Source organism: Fonsecaea pedrosoi (genome assembly GCF_000835455.1).
Source record: "Fonsecaea pedrosoi CBS 271.37 unplaced genomic scaffold supercont1.3, whole genome shotgun sequence".
Classification (NCBI taxonomy): domain Eukaryota; kingdom Fungi; phylum Ascomycota; class Eurotiomycetes; order Chaetothyriales; family Herpotrichiellaceae; genus Fonsecaea; species Fonsecaea pedrosoi.
In genome coordinates, this window is record NW_013550613.1 from 4,812,863 (window position 1) to 4,830,217 (window position 17,355).

The 17,355-nt window shown below is 51.7% G+C and overlaps 6 protein-coding genes across 6 annotated transcripts; 2 read left to right on the top strand and 4 right to left on the bottom strand.

The window, feature by feature from the left end:
• Nucleotides 1-600: 600 nt before the first annotated feature.
• Z517_05681 (uncharacterized protein) lies at nucleotides 601-1,326 on the top strand (the record flags this gene model as incomplete). Its single annotated transcript, XM_013431008.1, has 1 exon — nucleotides 601-1,326. The coding sequence occupies one exon, from the start codon at nucleotides 601-603 to the stop codon at nucleotides 1,324-1,326; it is 726 nt and encodes a 241-aa protein (XP_013286462.1).
• A 756-nt stretch (nucleotides 1,327-2,082) lies between these two features.
• Z517_05682 (uncharacterized protein) lies at nucleotides 2,083-5,465 on the bottom strand (the record flags this gene model as incomplete). Its single annotated transcript, XM_013431009.1, has 2 exons — nucleotides 2,083-5,235; nucleotides 5,289-5,465. The coding sequence occupies 2 exons, from the start codon at nucleotides 5,463-5,465 to the stop codon at nucleotides 2,083-2,085; spliced, it is 3,330 nt and encodes a 1,109-aa protein (XP_013286463.1).
• Nucleotides 5,466-6,523: 1,058 nt separating this feature from the next.
• On the bottom strand, nucleotides 6,524-7,396 carry Z517_05683 (uncharacterized protein; the record flags this gene model as incomplete). Its single annotated transcript, XM_013431010.1, has 1 exon — nucleotides 6,524-7,396. The coding sequence occupies one exon, from the start codon at nucleotides 7,394-7,396 to the stop codon at nucleotides 6,524-6,526; it is 873 nt and encodes a 290-aa protein (XP_013286464.1).
• A 2,843-nt stretch (nucleotides 7,397-10,239) lies between these two features.
• Z517_05684 (uncharacterized protein) lies at nucleotides 10,240-12,556 on the top strand (the record flags this gene model as incomplete). Its single annotated transcript, XM_013431011.1, has 2 exons — nucleotides 10,240-10,330; nucleotides 10,398-12,556. The coding sequence occupies 2 exons, from the start codon at nucleotides 10,240-10,242 to the stop codon at nucleotides 12,554-12,556; spliced, it is 2,250 nt and encodes a 749-aa protein (XP_013286465.1).
• Nucleotides 12,557-13,445: 889 nt separating this feature from the next.
• Nucleotides 13,446-14,871, bottom strand: Z517_05685 (uncharacterized protein; the record flags this gene model as incomplete). Its single annotated transcript, XM_013431012.1, has 2 exons — nucleotides 13,446-14,348; nucleotides 14,473-14,871. The coding sequence occupies 2 exons, from the start codon at nucleotides 14,869-14,871 to the stop codon at nucleotides 13,446-13,448; spliced, it is 1,302 nt and encodes a 433-aa protein (XP_013286466.1).
• Nucleotides 14,872-15,719: 848 nt separating this feature from the next.
• Z517_05686 (uncharacterized protein) lies at nucleotides 15,720-16,364 on the bottom strand (the record flags this gene model as incomplete). The annotated part of the gene is made up of 1 exon (XM_013431013.1): nucleotides 15,720-16,364. One exon carries the CDS (start codon nucleotides 16,362-16,364, stop codon nucleotides 15,720-15,722), a length of 645 nt encoding a protein of 214 aa, XP_013286467.1.
• Between the last annotated feature and the right edge of the window lie 991 nt (nucleotides 16,365-17,355).

Consider the following 17,355-nt stretch of genomic DNA (forward strand, 5'->3'; position numbering starts at 1 on the left):
ATTTCTGAATACTGGATGTAGCCTCTGGGAAGAAAATGTGGTTTCATAGTACAAAAGTGCATTGACGAATAAAGGGAATCTACCACCTTTTAGCCTTGTCCAGCCTTGTCCAGCCCTGTCCACGCAGCCTTGTCGCTACAGCCTTGCCCACCGGCGCCAAGCCTTTCACATGCCTTCCGATTCGCTCGTTCAAGACCAACTTTTTCACCTGGTGGCATTTCCGTCTCCCCATGACAACACATTGAACCAGAGAACGAGAATTCCGAAGTATTCAGGGCGTGCGGCTTGTCCTTGAAACTACGAGATACTTCTACCAATCGCCATACCAGACAGGATTGCCCCGAAGTCAAGTACGCAGGCATGGCTCAGCACGCTGAAACGGCGACCATTCCGTCGGTCAAAGATCTTGCGAGTAGTGGTACGTCCCCCCCCCCTTCGTTTTGATTCTGGAGGATATTTCCATGTGTTTTATCTGGGAGATGTAAATGAGTACGGGTCCACTATGATTGTCTTTCTTCACACAATACCAAGAATCTATTCCTGGCGCTGACTCTGAAACCGGAAGAGGCGTCTCGGCGTCGCGCATGTCTCACCACTATCATGGCCTTTCTCGAGGACCAGAGTCCCTCGTCGCCATTGTCGCTGACCGAGTGCCTCCAACTCTGGCGCGGCTTCTACGTGGCGCTCTACATGCACGACAGCAAAAACGCCCTGTCGGTCCAGAAACTCATCGCCGAACTGGCCGGGACGCTGAGGATCGTGGACGGAAAAGACCACGACTCACAGGCTGCATCCGGGTCAGATAAGCCGGGAGATCACCCGTGGCTCGACGTGTGGGTGACCGCCTTCTGGGAAACCGTGAGCAGGGAGTGGGTCTCGATCGACCAGTGGCGCATGAACAAGGTCCTCCTGCTCGTGCGTCTCGTCGTGAGGGAGCTGTTCAGCCTCGCGCTCGGCTGGGCCGCGGACGCCACGTCCGAGTCGCGCACCCTGCAGAGTCTCGTCGCGAGTCAACTCGAGATCCTCGAATCCTGGCCCCTCAGCCCTCGCGAGCGCAAGGTGCCGGACGGGCTAAGGCTGCATGTCCTGGACGTCTGGGTCGACGAGCTCGCCGGTCAACTCCGCGCCGCCGAAAATGCCATCGACGAGGCCGAGCAGAGTGACAGTGCCGGTGACGGCGCTGCAGCCAAGAAAGCGGTCCTCCTCGACACCGCCAAAGCGTTCATGACTCCTGTCGAAAAGCTCACTAAAGAGGCACTCAGCAAGGGAGTCAAGGTCAGGGCCAAGGAGGCTGTACAACTGGCCGAGGAGAAACTCTCCCGGTAACAGAGGAGGGGAGGGGGGGGGGGTTCTCCTGCGAAGAAAAAAGGTGCCGTCAAAAGGGGAAAGTGACATATTTGTCTGTTCTCCGAAGATCTTGTTTGCTGTAATAGCCTCTCTCGAGACGCAGATTAATTCTCACCCGTACCACACCACGCGCAGGCCACCAAATCGACATGTCGTCGTCAGCGGGAGCAAAGAGACAGAGGCAGAGGCAGAGGCTTCGAGATCACCCGCGAGATGGGACAATGAACTCTACGACAAACAACCAACAGATATCTACTTGGCCCCGAAAGTATCCTCGAACGGTGGAACAGGTTGAAAGACCTCGAAATCTGGCGTTGAACGGATTGGGGCCGAAATTAATAACATATGTCAAACTGTATCAACACACATAACGAAGAATGTCCACAACTCCACGCCTGCCAAATTGTTTGCAAACGAACATCGACCAAAAACACAAAAACAAACCCGAGTCTTTGCAATCAATGGTTCGAAGCTCTCAGCTGGAAAAGACAGCTGGCTGCCACCAACTCCCACCCGCCTTGTTGTCCTCCGGTTTGGCTTTCTCATGCTCGTGCTCGTTGCTCGCATCCTTCATAGCTCCATCCTCCGTGGCCTCAGTGCTCGCAAGGGAAAACGTGGGATCTATCAAATAGCAGAATCGCAGAAATCAGTAAACAAATTGCACACGCTGAAAAATGGAGACATGACTCAGGGCTGGACCCGAAATTGTAGTCGTATTACAATGTTAAGATGTCGTCAACCAGCCTCACTCATGGAATCACGGAAAAATGACATACCGAGTCCCTTGTCGCCTTCACCTTCTTTGCCAACTCCGGTCTCTGACAATTGCGGTGTCTCCGCTGGAACCGACTCGACAGCCTCATCTATCACTGGGGCAGGGGCCGACTCTGGCAAGGTCTCTCGTTCGGGCGCATGTACCTCCTCTTTTACGTCCTGCGAAGCCGCTTCCACGTCCTGTGAGTTGTCGTGATCCGAGTTTTGCTGTATAGCGCCATCTGTCTCAATAGAGGGTTCTTCTGCCGTTGCTGCTGCTGCTGCCGCCGTCTTCGCCGCCGCCTCGGCAGCACGTTTCTTCTCCAATTCAGCTGCTCTCGCTTGTTGCCGCTCATAGTTCTCCCTCCTCGCCTGCTCATCTTTTAACTTCCTCCTCCGTTCCACCTCGTCCATGCCGCCAGTCTTCTTCAACTTGCCTTCTTCAACAAACTTTTCGACCTCACGCTGAAATTCGCCAACCTTGCGGCTCTCCAACTCTCGCTGACGAACTTTCTCTGCTCGCTCTATTGCCTCGAGGCGGCTTTCGTGATTCGGCTGCAGAGCCCGGACTTCATCTAGCATACCACTTTTGGCTTCATGGGGGTCAACATCCGTGTCGAAGGCAAGGTTTCTCGAAGGTTGACGACCACTATTCGCGTTTTGCAGGTTTTGCTGCTTTGTTGCCTCCTCCACGAGCTTGAAGACACTTGTGATATCCTCTAGGTCACCATCGAGATCGTTCATCAACTCATCTTGCTGTGTCAAATCGTCTCTTTCCGTCATGACGACCTGGAGTTCTTGCTCCCATATCTTGGTCCAGATAGGCTTCTCGCGCTTGACAAACTCTTTGACTTTGCCGAGTTGTTTGGCCGCTGCACTGATTTCTTTACTGATATCCTCCAGTTGCCGAGGAAGTGGTCTGACTCCTCGAGTCACGACATCCTTGCGTAACTCTTCAACAATATCTGAAAGATCATCGACACGGTTGACGAGCGCCTCAGAGTCGTCAGACAGTTGTTTCTTGCCTTCATTGATATGAGCTCGACCGGCATCTCCTTTGTATGTGGCATTGGCAGCCTCTGCAGCGACAGCCATGACGTTGGCGGCCTTGGCCTTAATGTCGCTCATGGCTGCAGTAAAGTCTGAAGACATTGTGGAGTACGTCTGGCGCAACACTGCAATCTCTCGGCGAAGGTTTTGGATTTCTTGAAGAGTGGACTCCGAAGATGGAGGAGCTGTGAAATTACCAGGGGCCAGTGTCGGGGTTCGCCCTGGATGCTGCGCAGGCAGAGCAGACATTCTTGCCATCTCCTTGGAGGTTTCGAGCTGTCGATCTGCAAATCGCTGCATCATTGTACTCTGGCCTTCGAGCAAAGACCGGACCCCATCCAGACTTCTTTGAAGTCCACCCATCCCTTCATCAATGTGTTTTTTGACTTCATCTAGAGCTTCCACATTCAGAACCAGCACGCTTCGGTCCTTGACATCCGAAAGGTCTTCTAATTCATGCCGGACGCCAGAGACAGGGTCTTGGACATAAATCTCGGGGAGGTCTACTCCGTTGTGCTGAGTGTTCCACGCAAATTTTTCAATAAAAGCAAGCTGCAACCTAGCAATGGTCAGTTCGTCGTAGCCGTCTGCAAGTACAAATTTCTTGATTTTGCTTCGATATTGCAAGAAAAGAGTCAACTCCTTGCCCTGTGGAGGTGACGAATCCGAGGCGGTAATATGCGATCTTGGTGGCGTATGATTCTCGGGTGGTCTTCGTTGAACGGTCTCAGGCGTCTTCACTGTTTCTATGTCTACCAACCCTTTGTGTTCGGGAAGAGGCGGGACGCCTTGTGAGTCGAGTGACAGCGTTGCTTGCAACTCCTCGGGTGGTGGATCGAGGGGCCCATTAACGGTTGCTCCCACCAGCAGATTATCTCCGCTGCCAGAAACAGATTTCGGGATTGGCAGATATTCATCCGGGGTTTTAACAGTTGGGCTATCAAAATTGACAGGGTCTTGGGGCGGTTGCATTGGTGGCACTTCCTGCAGAGTTAGGATCGGAGTCTCCTCTCTCTCTTCTGATATGCGTTGGGGAGCCTTGATAGTCCCGCTCCTACTGGGCGACACATCTCCTTGACGAAGGGACTTTGATCTTGATTGTTGGTAGGAACTTCGTGACCGAACGGCAGTTAAAGATTCGCGCACCTCCTTCCCCCTGTTCGGTATGGGGGAATTTTGAGCAGCTGGGATGACAGGCACGCCATTAGGAGAAGCGCCCAGATGCTTTTGAATTTGGTATGCCGAAAATCTTCTCGAAGCCCGCCTCTCCAAATCTCCGCCACGCTGTAATCTCGTGAGGGCATCTGCTTGTTTCGGTGGCGGCGGGGGAGGGTGTGGAAAATGGACTTGCGGAACGGAAGGAGATCGGTCGACGTCCTGGTAAAGCGTTTGACTGGGAGGGTTTTGCGGGGTCCCTGAAGACAATGTCGAGCCAGAATCAGATTGAGGTATTTGGGGGGCAACATCCCTTCGCATTGAGTGTCTATTTATGGACGATCGACCTGGTTGTTGCGCAGCCGGAGTGTTTGTATCAACCCAGGGCTGATCGGTTGGCGTACTGCTTTGAGGAGGTGATTGGGCACGTAGACTTGGAGCAGGTCCAATCGCCACATCGTCAAGCATGTTTGTCAGACCAGTTTCATTGCTTCCTGTTGTCGATATGCTAGGCTGTCTCGCTGGAGTAGTAGGGGGTCTCGATTGTGTTGTTGCGGAGGCTTCCTTTGCTGTTCGACCACGTAGTCGGCTCTGCTTCCTCTTGAGGCCATGTAGAAGATTGATAATGATGTCGCGGATGCGTGGTAGGTAGGTATCGAGCGCTTGAGGGGATGCGGGCTGGCTCAGAGTATCCTCAAGGATATTCCTCAAAAGATCAGGCACAGGACCGAGGTCGGAGGTTTCGACACCTATTGAGTTGAAGGCGCGGCATGCCAGATTAAATTCGTATCCCAGTCGTACATATACATCCGAGACCTCCTCTTCCTGCGCCTGCCCGCGCGACCACTGTGTCAATGTCTCGAGCAATTGTTTCGTAGCAACCAGCAGATGAGTGACGCTCTTCTCTATTTGCGATATTTGCTTGTCGGGCTGTATAATGGTTTCGTCAGAGTAGAGATCCAAAGGTAACAAGAAACACTCACATTAGCGCTCCGTTGCGAGCGGCCAGAACCAGAAGACGACCTCGCCTGAGAGGCGGAGCTCGTTGTAGGATTCATGGCCGCCGGTTGGGCTTGAGAATACATTGCGTCGGGGAAGTCTTGTTGTCGACGCTGAGACTGCGAAGGCCGCTGGGCTCCTGCGACGCCGGATGATTGCATCGTGTCGTTATTGGACAGGTGTTGACTTCCACTCGCGGGACATGATGGGGAGGAATTCTAGACGTGTCACTTCATATGAGAAGATCACATGGTGAGTGAGGAGCCGCAGGTAGGAAAGGGGAAAGCAACAATGAGGGTGACGGGGGGGTTTAGGTAGAATTGGGACTGAGATGGAGATGGAGAAGGCGATCAGCCTTGGTGTCTCTTACTTTTCTCTTTTGGTGCCCAAAAGCACAATGGGCGGCGTCAAGCAGCGTCGGGGGGGAAGAGGAGCTGTCAGCAGGCCGCTTTGCGCCAAGCAATGGTAATCCTTACCTATAAGTAGGTGCAGCCTGGTGCTTGGTTAGGGACAAACTAGGTGCAGTCGCGCCTATAGAATAGAATCGATCCGTCCAACTATAGGTACAGCGTGTGTGCGCGTTTCACTTAGCCCCTGCCGCTTTACAAGCCATCGGCTTACCTTCTGCTCCTGAGGCACTCCGCAAAGCCTTGGCATTTACTTTATCGAAGCAACCACAAGTTCTCGGTACACCGGCCCCCCGGTCAACATAGCAGGATAGTTACAGACACTGGTAGGAAAGTACCGGGTACATGATCGTCATGAGAATCCACGAGTACCATCATCTCCTCTTTGTCACCAATAGGCCCCAAGACTTAGTCAGAAAGGGATCACGGAAACCGGCAAAACATTATGTGACCATCTTTCAATAACGGTCGAAAAGCTCATCGATAGGAAGCCCTGTGAGGATGTCTCGTCGATCATAAGATTCAAACGACACCCGGGATTGAGTAACCCATGTTGACTCTCGAGGATCCTGTGGTGCATCGGAAGTGTCTTGGTCCATATCTAGTCAGTTGAGATAACCACCAATGTGACCCTCCTTGGGGTACGGAGTGTTCTAGCAGGCCGGTTGGTGAAACTCTTTTGGACATGACACACATAGGATTGTCGTATCTGCGAAAGACAAAATCACATAGTTCACTCAAATGCCTGATTCTCTCGCTGTGAAGGTTCGCTGCTTGTTTGCCTTCCGTGTTTCTCTCTTTCTATATGCTGGCTAATCACTGTCAATACTAGGCATCTCGCGAATATCGAGGAGACATCGACAGAGGAACGCAATCAAATCCCTCCTGACGGGCTCATCGCAGACCATCAGAAGTTTCAATCCGGAGGCAGCGTCCATCAGCATATCCACTTTATTGCAGTGGATGACCTTTTTGTCGCCAAAGGCTTCGTAGACCTCAAATCCCGCTTTGATCACAAGCCACGAGAACCCCTCGAGGGTGATCATATATTTCCCATCAGAGTCCAGCGCACTGCTCTTCACGAAAAGGGTGTCCGCCCGGTCAAGGAAGAATCGCTGCAGCAAGGAAGTCCTCCGCAACTTCCACAACGTTGATACCATGATAAACAAGGCCAGGAAATGCGAGGAGATCTTGGTATACCTCGGGTATTCCCAGATATCTGGTTGCAGGAACGGTTCAATTGCCTTGGAAGCCAGGGGTGGATATAAGTCGTCATCCATGGTCAACTTTAACGATGAAGCTCGCTCAGACTTGTGGGGAACTTGCTTGCCTGTGGTGCTGAAGATCAACTTTGAGGGGTCGACCTTATTTTCACCTTTGGCCAGAAATTGGAGGACGTCAATAGCTTGGTCAGAGTGGTGTTCCCAAAGAACAACTTCGTCGGGTAGAGGATCGCTAACGACAAGCGGCATCAAATGGCTTGTGTGGGGGATGGGATCAGCTGAAGCAAGAAGAATGGCCCTCAGACCTCCCCTGGCTGCGACAACGGCCTCATAAGCCTTTAGGTGTATGTTCGAGACACCCGGTGGCGATATCCTCGACTCGGCAACGGTCGCCATGATGATGCCGAAGATAAAGTCATCCGAGAGCTGGTCCCCAGAAACGCCTTCAAGCCGATCTTTCATAGTAAGGTATGCGAGGGCTTTTCGGCGGAAAAAAGACGGCGTCTCTTGACCTCCTGTGAGTGATAACAATAGACCTTGGGCATTGACTACCATCCATTGCAGAACGAAGGGCGATTTCAAAGTGTTCACCAGGCTAACATCCCGAACAGAGCTAAAAAGGGGGTCAGGTTTCGTGCCGTACAAGACATGTGGGAGATAAGAGATGTCTTCGACCTTGTCGTTAGCAAAAGAGACACTGCAGGTGACAGATAAAGAACCCGCACGGGTTACTGACAGAATTGAAGTAACTGTTGATCCTCCCGAGGGAGATCTGACGGCAATGCACAGAAGGGATCTAGGATGGACCTGATCTCGCTCAAGGGCGAATTGGGTGGTGAATCGTCTATCCACAGGATGTCGGAGGTCAGGTCTGTCGATGATGTTCTCTTGATTCGAGATAGAGGCTGCTTGTGACCCTCATATTCGGGTTTGCCTTGTCGCAGCGGCGACTTTGGGTCTTCCAGGTCGGCTGCATGTTTGTCCTTGGGGAGGAGTCAGGTATGGTCTTGTTCCATTTCTCGCACAGAGGACAGTACAACAACAAGGCAATGGTAATGCCTCGAGATGAATGTCTTCCAAACGCACCCTGTATCTTTTCGGGGGCGCATTCGAAACCCGCCATGTAGCCAAGGTTTCATATCGACGGCTGCGAATCGATCGAGATGCCGTCGAGGAAGTTGAGGTCGGTGATGGTTCATTCATCGTGGTTCGCAGCACCCGGAAATGCGCAGGAAGTGATGCCCCTCGGCCATTTTCCGCCTCCGCAACCGATGCGCATGCGCCGTCGCATACGAGGAGATGCAGTCTCTCGAGACACTGGCCTAACAACAACCTTCGTCTGAAAATTCTTGAGAGATAGATTTAAGGATTCGTAATTCCAGTGGACGATAGGTCAGAATTGAGAACGACTGTGTTTAAGAGAGTCTCTACAAATATCTGACGCCGAAGAAATCTTCTGTTCCTCGGCGCATCCAGCCCCCGTGTGCATAGCTCCAACCGAGACGCCTGGGGTTGAGCTGATCCGGTCTATCGCAGCCCACTCGTCCCGCTACTTCCGAAGAGGGTAAATGTACTTGTTTGTGCTCGGACCCTACCGAGGAAGTGGGGGAAGATCGAGCCCTGATATCCTTGTCTTCTCGAACGTGAATTCAATTCCTATTCCTCACGAGGTCCGGGGAACCACCTGGACTATTCAACCTTGATTGAGCCGTATGACTAAAGAATGATGCCCTGACTGAATATAAGACGATCTAGAGTGATTTCCCCGACGCCTTCTTCATATTCGGCTCCGAATAGATCTCGATCTCGGTCTCCCATAAGGCTACATCGTCCAGGACAGTCGCTGATATCCGCTGCTCTCTTCCCCTGATTTAGTAGCCATGTTTACTGAACCATATTGAATACTTCTATCCCCGGATCGTCCCTCGTGACTGTTCGAGCTGAAGCTCAGGTGGCTATATCTCTGCAATTTCGACATGTGGCACGTACATCCAACAAGCTTCAAGTTTGGCTAAAGCAACGCGATTGCTGATGGGAAAGGCTTGGAACAAGATTTTATATGCGTTTCTTTCCGAACCTCATGGGATACGCAAGGACTTCTCACTTGATGTGGTTCATTCGCTCTGGTGTGGGTATTCGGGTATCCATGGACATGTATATCGTGAAGGATCAGACCCAAGCAGGAGGATTGTGAGATGATGCCTTGGCTAAAAGTACGAATAAGTGTGTCGTCTAACACGTAGTGGTCAACGATTACTAACCGGATATTTCTGACACAGCTGTCCTATCATGGGACCTGTCCGCCGGGCACATCAGCTTGCTCCCCCCTCCACAAGCAAGGAAAACTAGTCGGACTCTTCAGGTTGATTGTCTCCTTTTACCAGGAATGATGTCATTGGTCAAGCACAATGGCAATGTGGTTTTGGGGGGGGGTGAAGGCGACCTGGAGACACAAGCCCAGATTGTTGTGTCAAAATGCGAGAGCTGGTGGTTCAGCTTTACAACTCGTAATTTTCCACCCGAGTAGTACTATAACTACTCAGAGAATGTGGTTAGTTCTTCAGCGAGCGAAGCAACGGGGCATGAGGGCATTGGATGTAGCAGCGATGTCAACCCGATACTTTGAGACTGGGTTCAATTGGCAGCCTATCCTGGCTGACTTGTATCCAAAGATATCTGCTCCGATCAAAAGAGAGATAGAGAGAGGCATAGAAGAACCATTTCAATCAACACGTCCCTTTTGGCCATTCTTCTGGGTGATTGATCGGCTTATACTGGAAACGTGGCATGTGGATGACAAGGCTGACCCTTTTTGAGATGGGTGACGAGGGAGTTCCGACGAGGAGAGAAGAAGAGTAATACCACGTAGTTCACCTTGTGTATCGCTAAGCTCTCTTCCTGTCCTGGCCATCTTATGTGGGATTCCAACATGGCAGGCTCAGCACATTGGCTCCAGCCTTGCCAGGAGGGAATTTCTGACGAGGCTGAAGATTTGCTTGGAGGTGACAGCGCCAAGCCTGACGAGGCTGTCAATCCGGCGCCGCAGTCGAAACTCCAGGCTCGAGCAGGCGACATCCCGCTCCACAGTGTCCGCCTTTCATCGAGTCGTGTGGTGCCTTGTCGCAGTTGCACAGTGGTGGACAATCGCTTGGTTTCCTTCTCTTTGAACATGGTTTTAGCCTTGTACACTCTTTGAAAACGCCCGTCCTCTACATCATTGTACAGCGTTGAGCCTCTGCACACTTTTTCTGAACATTGCACCACCATCGCAGCCATAGCAAAGTCGCTCGACTCTAACATTCACCATGGCGCAACCCCAGCAGCAACTGAGTCACAAGGATGCGGCCTTGTTCAGGCAAGTCGTCCGTAACTTTGAAAACAAGCAGTACAAAAAAGGTGAGAGCCACTGACTCCGCGGTCTTGAAAACTCGGGAAAAAAATCCCAAAGCTCACTCTCTCCTAGGTCTCAAGGCCGCCGAACAAATCCTACGGAAAACGCCCAACCATGCAGACACCCAAGCCATGAAGGCTCTGATCATGAGCCATCAAGGCCACAGCGAAGAAGCATTTGCCCTCGCCAAGACAGCCCTGAACAACAACATGAAGTCGCATGTCTGCTGGCACGTGTATGGCTTATTATACCGCGGTGTGAAGAATTATGAAGAGGCTATCAAGGCATACAAGTTCGCGCTGCGGTTAGAACCAGACTCGGCGCCTATACAGAGGGATTTGGCACACCTTCAGGTTCAAATGCGAGATTACGAGGGTTACATCCAGAGCCGGAAAAACATGCTGCAGCAGAAACCGGGATTCCGCCAAAATTGGACAGCTCTGGCCATAGCTCACCACCTCGCGGGAAACTATGAGGACGCAGAGAATGTCCTCACCACGTACGAGGAGACACTCAAGGCAAAGCCGAACAGGTCGGATATCGAACACTGGGAAGCCGTACTCTACAAGAATTACATCATTGCAGACTCGGGCGAAGTCGAAAAGGCGCTCGATCACTTGGAGGCCGTAGGGAAGAAAAGCCCCGATGTCCTTGCAGTGATGGAAATGAAAGCAGACTACCTCGCGAGATTGGGTCGAAAATCGGAAGCCGAGGCAGCGTATGCCGCCTTGCTCGAGCGCAACCCGGATGACTCTGCATACTATGACGGGTATATCGCTGCTAAGGGTCTGACCGATGGTCCGGTGTCGGAGGTCAAGAAGGCGTACCAGGAGCTCGCAGAACGACATCCCAAGGCCGATCTTCCCAGACGGAGAGCTTTGGATATCCTGTCCGGAGAAGAATTCAAACAAGCGGCAGACCAATACCTGCAAAGAATGCTGCGAAAAGGGGTTCCTTCGACCTTTGCCAACATCAAGCACCTTTATACCGACGAGTCCAAGCGGGACATTGTTCAGGCGTTGGTAGAGGAATACGCCTCTGGGCAAGGACAATCGCATACCAATGGAACCAAGGAGAATGGCGACAAGGAAGAAACACGCTTCCATTCCTCGGCTCTCTACTTCCTTGCTCAACATTATAACTATAAATTAAGTCGCAACCTGGACAAAGCTCTCGATTACGCCGAGAAATGTATTGCCCTGGACCCGAAATCTGTTGACTTTCACTCTGTCAAGGCTCGTACGTACAAGCATAAAGGGGAGCTAACCAAGGCTGCCGAAATCATGGACCAGGCGCGCTCCCTGGACGAGAAAGACCGCGCAATCAACACCAAGTGCGCAAAGTATCAGCTTCGATCCGATCAAAACGACAAAGCCCTCGAGACGGCAAGTAAATTCACCCAGAACCGCACCGGAGGCCCGCTGGGTGACCTCGTTGATATGCAATGCGTCTGGTATCTGACAGAGGACGGGAAATCCTACTTGCGCCAACGAAAACTCGGTCTTGCGCTGAAACGATTTCACCAGATCCTCGGCATCTTTGACCTCTGGCAAGAAGACCAGTTTGACTTTCATAACTTCTCTCTTCGTAAAGGCATGATCAGAGCCTACATTGACATGTTGCGATGGGAGGATCGCCTGAGGGAGCACCCTTTCTTTTCCAACATGGCCGTCTCCGCGGTGAAAGCGTATTTGCTGCTATTTGACAACCCCGATCTGGTCCATGGACCGATCATGGATACTGTCAACGGCACCAGCAAGGCAGGAGAGATGAGCGCGGCAGACCGCAAGAAGGTGCTCAAGAAGGCTAAAAGGGAACAGGAGAAAATGGAAAGGGCGGAGGCAGAAAAGAAAGCGGCGTTGAAGGCGAGCAAGCCCACGCCCAAGATTGACGATGGTGAAACTAAAAAGGAAGACCCCGACCCTTTCGGCAAGACTCTCATTGAGACGAAAGAGCCCCTGAAGGACGCGATGAAGTTTCTGGGCCCGCTATTGGAGTTCTGCCCGGACGTCACAGAGGCGCAGGAGGTTGGTTTCGAGGTGTTCCTCCGAAGAAAGAAGTATCTGCTTGCGTTGAAGTGTCTGCTAGAGTTGCAGCGCCTAGGAGCTAAAGAAAACGAGGTGACAGAGTTGGGATCAAGATTGAGAAAAGCATTCGACGGGGACGAGAAAAACGTGCCAGAGCCGGTTCGGGAGATTTTCAAGGCGGAAATAGGGAAGCTGGTTCAGTGACAACAGATGTATCACATATCCAAGAACATGGGGCGATTCTGAAAGTCGGATTCGGTTCTGCGACGCATCTACGCTCCAAGACAGACTTTGACTCTACACATGTTACGGCCGGAGAATTGCCACAGACGATGAGACCATTTTCGGCGAATGCTGCATAAAAAGTTTTGGGAGTCCTCCGTGTGCTACTAGAAACATGGTGGACGAAATGAATGTTGAGACACGAAGGCGATCTATTTTTCCGGTGTTGTTCTCCCTCGTCTGTGTCATGATCTTTGTTCTTTGTGAGAAATCTACGGCAGAAAAGGACGGATAGGGTTGGTGGAACGTGGAATGTGTAACAGTGTGTGTATCTGAACCACAGTAAATGTCTAGAGAATACCTCGATCGACCGACCACGCAAGAGATGTCTTAGGAGGAAGAAGAGGAAGACGAGAAGAACAAGAAAAACAAAGGATACTACCCCTTTTGGTAATGCATACTAGGTCAAATGGCACTCAAGAATCCAGTCGATCAGATCTCGTTTCCATGTGCAAGGCAGGGCCGTTCGATGAGGGACAATCGATGGGCATATACATACTACACTACAAGACAGACCCTCGTTTCGCCATACTTTTAGTCGGTAGCTGGTTGTATTTGTTGCCAGTCGAAAAAGGGGGCATGAATAGAGACACACATATTGTACGTTTCCGTGGCGCCATATCTACACATACAAGCACACACACACACACATATATATACACACAAGTCAAGTGTCCCGTAGACGCATACAAGATGTCTCAAAGAACATCGTCACCCTAGGCAAAATCCTTGGTCGCTCCTATCCGTAACATGCAGTTGTTGCTTGAAAAAGGAAAAAGAAAAAGGTATCGCTGGACACCCAACGCCCAACCTAGTACGGATCCCATTCCAGCCTACGTTCCAATAGGTACGACTCGACGGGCAAGCCCCTCCAGACCGATGAACCGTTGACAACTTTGAAGAACTCAGGCTCAAAGCTCACGCGAGCCCAGCCGTGAATGACCTTGCGCCAGTAGCAGACTTCTGCCGCCGGCGTGAGATACTGCTCGCGGAACGTCCTGACACTGTTCGCCGCGATGCGCTCCGCCTCCTTGTCGTGGTTCTGCAGCCACGAAATCTTTTGCTCCAAATCCTCGAAGCTGCGCTCAACCTCGAGGTAGTTCTGCTGCGGCCCGCTGGAGCGCATGAGCGGGTGGTGGTGTTGGATCCAGTCCATCTTGTGCGCGACCACGACCGACTTGCATGCTTGCAGGTACTTTAGACGTCCGGAGTACGAGTTGCCTTCGGTGTGTACGAGATACTTGTACTGGCAATGCTCGGCCATGGACTTGAGGTCCTGGGTCACGGAATCGGTGTCATGCCAGTTCAGAGCCTTGACGTCGGCCCAGGTTTTGTCGGCCGTCATCTGGATCAGTCGTTCACGCAGTTCCAGACCCATAGTCGCGCCGCGCCAAAGCAGCTTGGCGACCTTCTCGCCCCAACCCCATCCCTCGACTTGTTCCGTCAGGGCTGCTTTCATCTGCACTTCGCGCATCGAGCCCACCTTGGTCTCGGGCCAGGACCAGTAGCCGAAGTCCGGGATGAGCCAGATGTGAGTGTCTTCTGCACGGCGAGCGTAACCCCACAAGGGGACCGAGGGGATGCGGTCGTCTGTATTGAATGCGAATTCAATGTTGGGTAGAGGTTCCGGAGACGTCAGAATGGCACGGTGCAAGGCATGTAAGGTTGCGATCTCGCGAGAGTAGATGCCTCCTGCGGTGGCAATAACATAGAGCTTTACCAGTAGATAGCAGCAGTCAGCCCAGAAGATTCAGTAGTCGTGCATGGGGTAGTCCTGTGACAACCCCTCTTTACACGGCCAAAAAAAAAAAAAAAGAAAATACATCGGTGGTGTATACCTGTTGATTATAGATCATGGCACGAACATAACCATTTTGCTTTGGCATGGCGTCGATCTCTTCAAACGTGATGGGATTGTGCATCCTCTGATTCACCGGCCTCTCAACTTCCTCGAACAGGCCGGGGAAGGCCTGTTCACATTGCTGCGAGTCCAGCATCAAGTTTTCCGCGTCCCTCCTGTAATCCCAGTGCCCATCGAACCCTCTTTTTCGCCCATATGCGCCGTAGTCGCTGTGCAACAAGGGGGCCGAAGGTCCGTGGGCCGATCTATACCACGCGAATAAAGCGAACGTGCAAAGGACGGAAAGCAGCACCAGGGGAGTGCGTCGGTTGAATGTCGCCAAAAGGGGTTCCACGGCGTGGTCGTAAAAGCCCCTCCTCGAGGCGGGCATGTGCATCATTAGGACTGGCAGAGGGGACTGCTTGCTCTCATGATTAGGAGGCGCGGCGTATCGAACGTAGAAGGGGACAAGGCATAGGGAGAACAAGTCAATCTAGGAGTTACACGTTTGAATGAATAGCAGCAAAAGCGACCATGGACGTTGTTGTCCGCAGCCGGAATTCACATCCTGTCGTCGGTACATGTCAACTCCCGAGATGACCTCGATGAGTAAGACGCACATGGGCATTGGACGGCAGCGGCAAGGTGATGACGTTGCCGTTTCGTGTTGTTCTGTGCTCAGCCCTAGCGTACCTGAGTGATATCAATGATCACCCGTAAGCCATATCTACACGTGACAAGCCGTTGCGCCAGGACCATTGCCAAGACACCAAGGGGTCGTGCCGATATATACGAGGTAGTTTGTGTAATCTTGGCTCAGATAAGGTTTTCGCAAATATGTATTTCCGTCCCGAGCCGCATGGCGCACTAGGCTTCTGACGGTACTTCGCACTTACGTCATTTGTCCACGACTTTGTTTACACCGCAGTTCGATGTCTCTACCACACAGGACAAGACAGAGACAGGATATCTGAGAAAGGGTCACCACAGAAAGGCTGTTCAGAAAGGTGATGGAAAGAATGGCAAAATCCACGATCAGAATGCGAAAGCTTCTTTGAACTGTCTGCGCCTCGATTGTAGCACTGAAAGGCATCTCCTGTCCTGGCTCCTTTTCCCATCTCCCCCCTTTGATCCCTTTTTCGCAAAACTTCAGCCCATGCCTGAATACATTCCATGCTTCGAATGCCCTTGGACCGCCCCTTAAAGCCACGACCTGCTTGAATGTTTCCCTTGGTAAACCCCTCCTCACATGATAACACAACACGTTCTAGTGGATCGCCGTGGGGCTGGCGCTGGCCCTGGGTTCGGTGCTGGAGGAAAGCCATGAGGTGCAGGTGCAGGTGGAGGCGTATATTCCGCAGTTACCCAAAAGGCCATGTTTCTACCATTAAGACTCATCAATGTCAGGCCGTTGGCACCCTGTGGGATTCCAAAGCGTACGGTGTTGCCGATAGGTGTATTAAGCAAGGTTGCGTATTGGGGGTCAGTGGCCCTGAACGTTACTGCTTGACCAACATCTTGTGCCACCGAGTTATAGACCTGATCGTACGCTGCTTGTGTTCTGGGTTCGATGACATTCGTGATAATCAGGTATGGGATTTGTGCGAGGGTCGTATGGCGTTGCTGACAGAACCGCTCGACCAAGTCGTTTTGGTGGAGCGGAGAACCTTCCGCAGTGCTCAAGTGGTCTATTCGGACGATGTCAGGTGATGGTATACTGACCGAAATCGATGCCTTAACTAAGACATGGCCATTGACTGTGATCTGGCAGTCAAAGGTATCGAACCTAGGCTCTGCTGGTACTCCGAGCGCTGGCCAAAGATTACCGACGCCTGGAATCCTGGTATTGTGCGCGGTTGGGGTTTCCAAATATTGCTGGTTTGCGGCCATTTTGTGCTTTGTTCTTCTCTTTTTGTATGTCGACTATCGAGGGGTTTCGTGTCCCGGTGCCTTTTTTTCTGTTTTGGGTGGGGGCGTTCAATGTGGGCGATTTTACGAAAAGACCTTGGAGATGTCGTTTTGTTCTTACGTCTTATATGTGTTGTGGTTTCTGATTCGGACACAGCAGACTGACGGGCTTAGTGGGATGAAATGATACCATGACCTCTCCGTGGATCGCGCTCACTGGCAACACTGAACTTCCGGTTCTGTTGGAATAGCATACACCTCGGACCCATCCGCCACGCCTGCTATCCACCTTGTATTGCTACATTTCCCTATTCTTAGGTGATACGATACTAAAGATACTCCTGAATGCCTATATTCTCTCATGTCATGAGAGGGGCGACCAGGTATAAGCCTCCCATCTCATTTTATATATAGGAATCGGTGTCCAGATGCTCTCGTTATCAGAGCCACTTCTGTGGTCATGGAGGGAAATCTACCCATTTGACGAGACTAAAATACAATGGGAGCTTCAGTGGTCTTAGTGCTGACAAGACGGTGGTGGGCGTAATGCCTGAATCTGTTTCATCGCCACGATGCTTTTGAGTCGGCTAACGGCTGTGGCCGGACAGAACGTGAGAGGGGGGGAAAACTAGAAGCAGGCTATATCATATCTTTGGATCATTTCTTGGAACTTCTAGACACTTGTCGAGGCCAAACCGGGCTTTCAAACTATAAAGAGCCAAAGGAAAAGTCCTCAGAACTCCAGTGGTTTGACATTGCAGTACCTGAAACCTACGCACTCCCGACCTCTGAACACCAACACCCCGATACCTTCTGCGCATACATCACACAACATGGCGTCTCGATCGAACCCATACGGCTCCTATATGCCAGCTCCCACCAGCAGTCGACCTCCAACAAGTACGCAGGGATACAACGGCCACGCTATGTACAGCCAACCCATGCAATCTATGTACGGCCAACCCATGCAACC